The 5,304-nt window shown below is 31.3% G+C and overlaps 2 protein-coding genes across 2 annotated transcripts; both read right to left on the bottom strand.

Annotated features, from left to right (window-relative positions):
* Positions 1 to 574: 574 nt before the first annotated feature.
* LOC123228549 (protein NRT1/ PTR FAMILY 5.10-like) lies at positions 575 to 3,108 on the bottom strand. The gene is made up of 3 exons (XM_044653952.1): positions 2,672 to 3,108; positions 1,594 to 2,153; positions 575 to 1,501 (listed from the first exon to the last, which is right to left on the bottom strand). The coding sequence occupies exons 1-3, from the start codon at positions 3,023 to 3,025 to the stop codon at positions 715 to 717; spliced, it is 1,701 nt and encodes a 566-aa protein (XP_044509887.1). The 5' UTR covers positions 3,026 to 3,108; the 3' UTR covers positions 575 to 714.
* Positions 3,109 to 3,655: 547 nt separating this feature from the next.
* Positions 3,656 to 4,364, bottom strand: LOC123229857. Its single transcript, XM_044655850.1, has one exon. The coding sequence runs from the start codon at positions 4,246 to 4,248 to the stop codon at positions 3,766 to 3,768; it is 483 nt and encodes a 160-aa protein (XP_044511785.1). The 5' UTR covers positions 4,249 to 4,364; the 3' UTR covers positions 3,656 to 3,765.
* Positions 4,365 to 5,304: the final 940 nt, after the last annotated feature.

Here is a 5,304-nt window from a genome sequence, read left to right on the forward strand (position 1 = left end):
TTTTGGGATTATAGAAGAGAACTATTTATCATTCATGTTTGTTATCTTTGTTGCAAATCTAAGTGAAGAAATTTCAAATTAATACGCCTCTTCAGATGCTTATTCTAGATTGGGGTATGTATCTGAAAAAAAGTGTTACAATAATCATTCTATAAAACCTTATAAAAATTACACATAATAAGACAACTGAATAGCTCATTAGGTGACCCATTTCATTAAGAATAATGTTATATGTATACACTTTTAGTATATAATTTGTGTAAATAAGTAATTTATCATTATGTAATTGAGTGTTATTTTATTTATAATTATAAATTATTTAATTATATAATAATATATTATTTATATATTCAAATTATATAAAAAATGTTTGTGCATGATTTTACTGTTTCATGAATTTATACTTTTTTATTTGTTTTTAAAATAAAAGTTCATGTCCTCTTAAGAGGATGAAAAGAGTGCTAACGTATTATATATATATATATATATATATATATATATGGGGTACCGGTACGAGAGGTTCAGAGCAGAGTTCTAATGATCAGCAAGTATGAAAGACAAATTTCTTCGAAAGTCAACGGTAAAATGCCCCACCGCTTACAAAAATTGAGCATGTATTTATTTATATCACAAATCTAGAATTTATGATTCATACTTACAAACAATTTTCTCTTGTTAAACAAGCTGTACTTTACATAATGGTTTATTTGAAAACTAACTTGCCTTAGTATTATAAATATAGGATTTTGCAAAATACATGTAAGCTAGCAATCCAGCAGAAGTGAGTCCGGCAAGAAGCCAGTAAAAGTAGTCAAGATGTCCCTTGTTGAGATCATTAGCAAACCAACTTTCATGGCCATCTCCACCCGTTGCTCTCTCAATCACAGATATCATAAAGCTGCTAAGAAAGCTCCCAACACCAAATATACTCAGATATAAAGACAGTCCAACACTCCTTAATTCATTTGGAACTTGATCATAAAAAAATTCTTGAAGACCAACCATTGTGAAAGCCTCTGAAACACCACTTACTACATATTGAGGAATCAACCAACACACACTCATTCCAACTGTCTCTTCAGCAGTTTTGAGCCTCTTCATCTCAACCAAAGCTGCAATCACCATGGATAACACAGATAAAAACATTCCAGTTCCAATTCTCTGAAGCATTGTAATGCCACCAGGTTTCCCAGTGAAGTATCCTGCTATAGGAACAAGAACACGGTCATAAATGGGAATGGTGAGAACAATAGCAAGGCAGAGGAATGATCGAAGTGAAGCAGCTGGTATTTCGAAATCGGAGGCAACCCATCTGTCCATGATAGCTCCTTGCTTCGTAAAGAAAGTTGAAGATTGTGCGTACACGATGGCATAAACCAAGTTTGTAATCCATATCGGAACAAGCCTCAGACAGGCTTTGGCTTCTTTAACTTGTTTAACACTACACGCGCTTCCATATTCGTCTGAATCTTCTGGTGGAAGTAAAGCTTTATTGAGGAACCTGACGGAGTTTCAGTTGTTAGAAAATAGTTACATAAAAGATTAAGTAAAAATAACTAACATACAACAAATTCCCAGAAAATTTTGGCTTACTTGTATTCGTCAAAATTTTCATAAGGCGACTCTGTATGAGCATTCTGTTCTTCATCATCAAGAGCAGAAGCAGGCGTAGTACGCCTCCAGTTCTTAATTGCAACAACAAAGACTTGACCAATTCTTAAAAAGGGACTTTTCTCATTCCCTTTTATGCTATAGCGATAAGTTGGAGTTCCAAGCAAGAAAACAAGCAACGCAGATCCCATTGAAATACAAGGGATTCCGAATCCAAGAGCCCAATTAAGTTTTTCTTGGATGTAGAATAAGATCAAATAGGCAAACAAGGTGGCAGAACATAACCCAAAATACCACCAATTGAAAAATGAACCTTTCAATTTAAACTCCACAGGGTCTTTTTCATCAAATTGATCTGCACCAAAAGCCTGGACACAAGGCTTGTGCCCAGCTTGTCCAATTGCTACTAGATATAGAGAGAAGAAGAACAACATCACTTGGAACTTATTTGCAGAATTACATAAAGTTATTTTATTTGTGTTTAGGCAATCAGCACTACTGACAGAGGGTAACATAGCCGATAAAGTCAACAATCCCAGACCCTGCAGATTCTTAAAAAATTTCAGCATTGGAACTTTTTGAGACAATGAAAAATTTATGGTTAAAGAGAACATGTATAAAAGATTAAGGTGTTTTACAGATTTACATGCAATGAAGTTTTAATCATTCAGGCATCTATATATATGTTTTACTTATTTTCTATCTTTTGTTCTCTTATCAGGAAAAAACCATTTGAAGCACATCAAGCAAGCCTCTGCGAGAAAGACAAGAAACTCGCAGTAAGATAATAGTTGATTACTTTCAAGAAAAGAAAGAAGTCACCAACACTATCATGGCTGAAAAATTTACTAATAAATGAATTGATAAAGTTTTTTTTTTTTAAAAAATCATTTATAAGGATAAATTAAAAAAAAAAACATAGTAAATAAATTAAAATTGAGATACAAAACTTAAAGAAATCGTATTGAAATGAAAATAACGTGCTCCACTGAAAAAAAAAATAGAATAAAGATAAGCCAAGGCACTATAAACTTAATTAGAAAGTGAGATAGTGACTAACCAAGATGTATATAACAGAAGCAATAAATATTGTCCGGTGACGGCCAAGAAAAGAATCAGCGACAAATGCTCCTAAAAGAGGGAGCAGCATCGCCGTGCCTGACCAGATGTTGACGTTCTCCGCCGCAGTGGCTGTGGACTGAGCCAATGGCCCCGTCAAATAGGTAATAAGGTTGGAGCTAATTCCATAATAAGCGAACCTCTCAGCCATTTCAACACCAATAATGAAGTATGCAGATCTCCACCCACCAGAGTTTGTTCTGTAAACTGGACATCCTTTGTAGTCAACGCAACCATCTACAGTGCCTTGTAGGAGAGGAGTTTCTGTACAGTGAGAACGATGGGAGATGGTCATATTTCTTTTTGGTTTCGTTTTCTAAGTTATTGTGCGGACTTCGTTGAACAAATGTACAAGTACTAGTATTAGGATTTATTTTACTTACACCTTATGCAATTGATTAATATTAGTAAAATAAATTAAAAAAACTCTTATTATTTTATATTTAGTTTTGAATTTCAAAAAGTCTGTTTTACCCTCTCATCAATTACCAACTGCAATTTTTGGAACGGCCAAATAACTTACTTCCCATCTGGCCCTGAATGAAATGAGAATTTCAATCTCTTTGTATTTGAAAAATTCAACAAATTGCATTTTAAATTATTAATTTATCATTTTTATTTAAATTAAAAAATTATTCTAACTTTTAATACAAGTATCAATTATTTATTTTTTTTCATTTTATTAAAATTATAAAAATATTTTAAACTAATTTTAAATTATAATTATAATTAAATTAATTTCATATTTTTGTCATCCTTATTTATTTAGGAAATTTTCTTCACTTTTTTTTTTTTTTATATAAAATGATTTTATTACTTATTTTTATTTTCATAATAGGTAATCCAAATTGTAATACTAAAGTAAAGCAGCCAATAAAAAGTACAAAAATTTGGCAGTAATTAATTAAATATTTCGTCAATAAAATTAAAATTAAAATTAAACTTTCCCATTTATTTCACAATTCTAATGTTCACCAAATTTCACATATACATTTCACAGCAAAATTCAACAAGTTAAAATAAAAAAAAAAAAATTCAACTCAAAAGAGGAACCGTATAATCGACATGATCATCACCAATATCACAATCGTACACAGATCCAATAAGCATCAACTGATCTTCCAAGTACCTATGCAACAAACCCACTTCCCTTTCATCTTCAAATTCACATCCACAGTGACCCTCTTCACATCTCTTCAACCGCTCTTCATCTTGATGTTTTCTTCTTCTCCAGAATCTGATAAATACTTCCGCGGCGCAGAGAAAGGGCAAACACGCGCAGAGCAGAGGGAGGAGAAGGGGTGAACAGAGTAAGAGAAACAAGCATCGGCTCCGTCTCGAGCGGAACCATGAGCCGATTGCTGCAGCCAACATGGAGGAACAAGCAGAGGCGGGATCATGACATGAAGGGGATGGGGTTTCTGGTGACGGCGAGGGTTGAATTTTGAGTTTATGGTTGGTGAAAGAGAAGGAGAGGCACATGGGTGTGGATTTTATTCCCAGGGACCATATGAGCATGGAGGGGTGTGAACCTAGATCATACAATTTGATGCTTTCTTTCTTAAATTTTTGTTATATCTTGCGTTTGTTTTTATGATTAAATCATTAAAATCGGACTTCTTTATTTTTAGTTTTGAGATTTTTTTTTTCCTTTATTAAATAAAACATACCTAATTCTTATTTAAGTGGTAATATTTATCCTTTTTTCTTTCATTGTTTATTTTTTACCATTCATGTTACATTATTAATTTTTTATGAAAAAATTATTAAAATAATCTAATTTTATTATGTTTAAAATTTAAACAATAAACCACACTCTATAAATTATATGAATATGGTTAAAATCTTAAATTAATATTTGATTTATATTTAAAATTCAATTAAAATCACATAAATTCGAAAAAAAGTTCAATTTAATCCAAATAAATATCTTATTATGCTTTTCATTATTTTGTTTTAAGAGTTGAAACTAAATATTTAAACTAATTTCTTGGGATAAGAGTATTTTTATCCTTAATACTTCGCTTTTCACTCATAACCTATGTTTTTTGGTCATATCTCAATTATTATTGTTAATTTGAGTTATAAGTATGATTTTTAATTTTGTTTAAATAATTTAGAGTTAGAATTTGTACAAAACGTTAAAAATCTTAAAAGTAGGAGTGGTAGAAGTAATGAATCCTATATCATTATTTATCAATTCTATTTGTTTTCTAGTTTTAATTTTAAGAATGATTTAATTACTTCAAATCTAGAGTAGTACAAAGGATTGGCCTGATTTTAAGTTATAATTTGTGAAAAAAAAAAAATTGATAGAAACTTAACAGTATAAGTGTTCTAGATAGAATAAGTAAGGTAAGCATGATATACAAGGTGGGCATGGTGGGCTAACGAGTGTCTATGGAATATTAGGATATCCATTCACATGAAAACCTCTTGGTAGGTTAATCTGGTTGGCACGTCTATATAACATTCACTCATATGTTATACCAAACAATCTATAAACAACTTTGGCACGTGAATTATGTCATCACATTTTAAGGTCATTCAATATTATAATAACTCTAAACATAT

Source organism: Mangifera indica, chromosome 11 (genome assembly GCF_011075055.1).
Source record: "Mangifera indica cultivar Alphonso chromosome 11, CATAS_Mindica_2.1, whole genome shotgun sequence".
NCBI classification, from domain to species: domain Eukaryota; kingdom Viridiplantae; phylum Streptophyta; class Magnoliopsida; order Sapindales; family Anacardiaceae; genus Mangifera; species Mangifera indica.

Coding starts and splice junctions, on each gene's coding strand:
- LOC123228549 (XM_044653952.1), bottom strand. CDS start 3,025: ATGACCATCTCCCATCGTTCTCACTGTACAGAAACTCCTCTCCTACAA. Junction 2,154..2,671: donor CTTCTGTTATATACATCTTG/GTTAGTCACTAT, acceptor AAGAATCTGCAG/GGTCTGGGATTGTTGACTTT. Junction 1,502..1,593: donor GAAAATTTTGACGAATACAA/GTAAGCCAAAAT, acceptor AAACTCCGTCAG/GTTCCTCAATAAAGCTTTAC.
- LOC123229857 (XM_044655850.1), bottom strand. CDS start 4,248: ATGCTCATATGGTCCCTGGGAATAAAATCCACACCCATGTGCCTCTCC.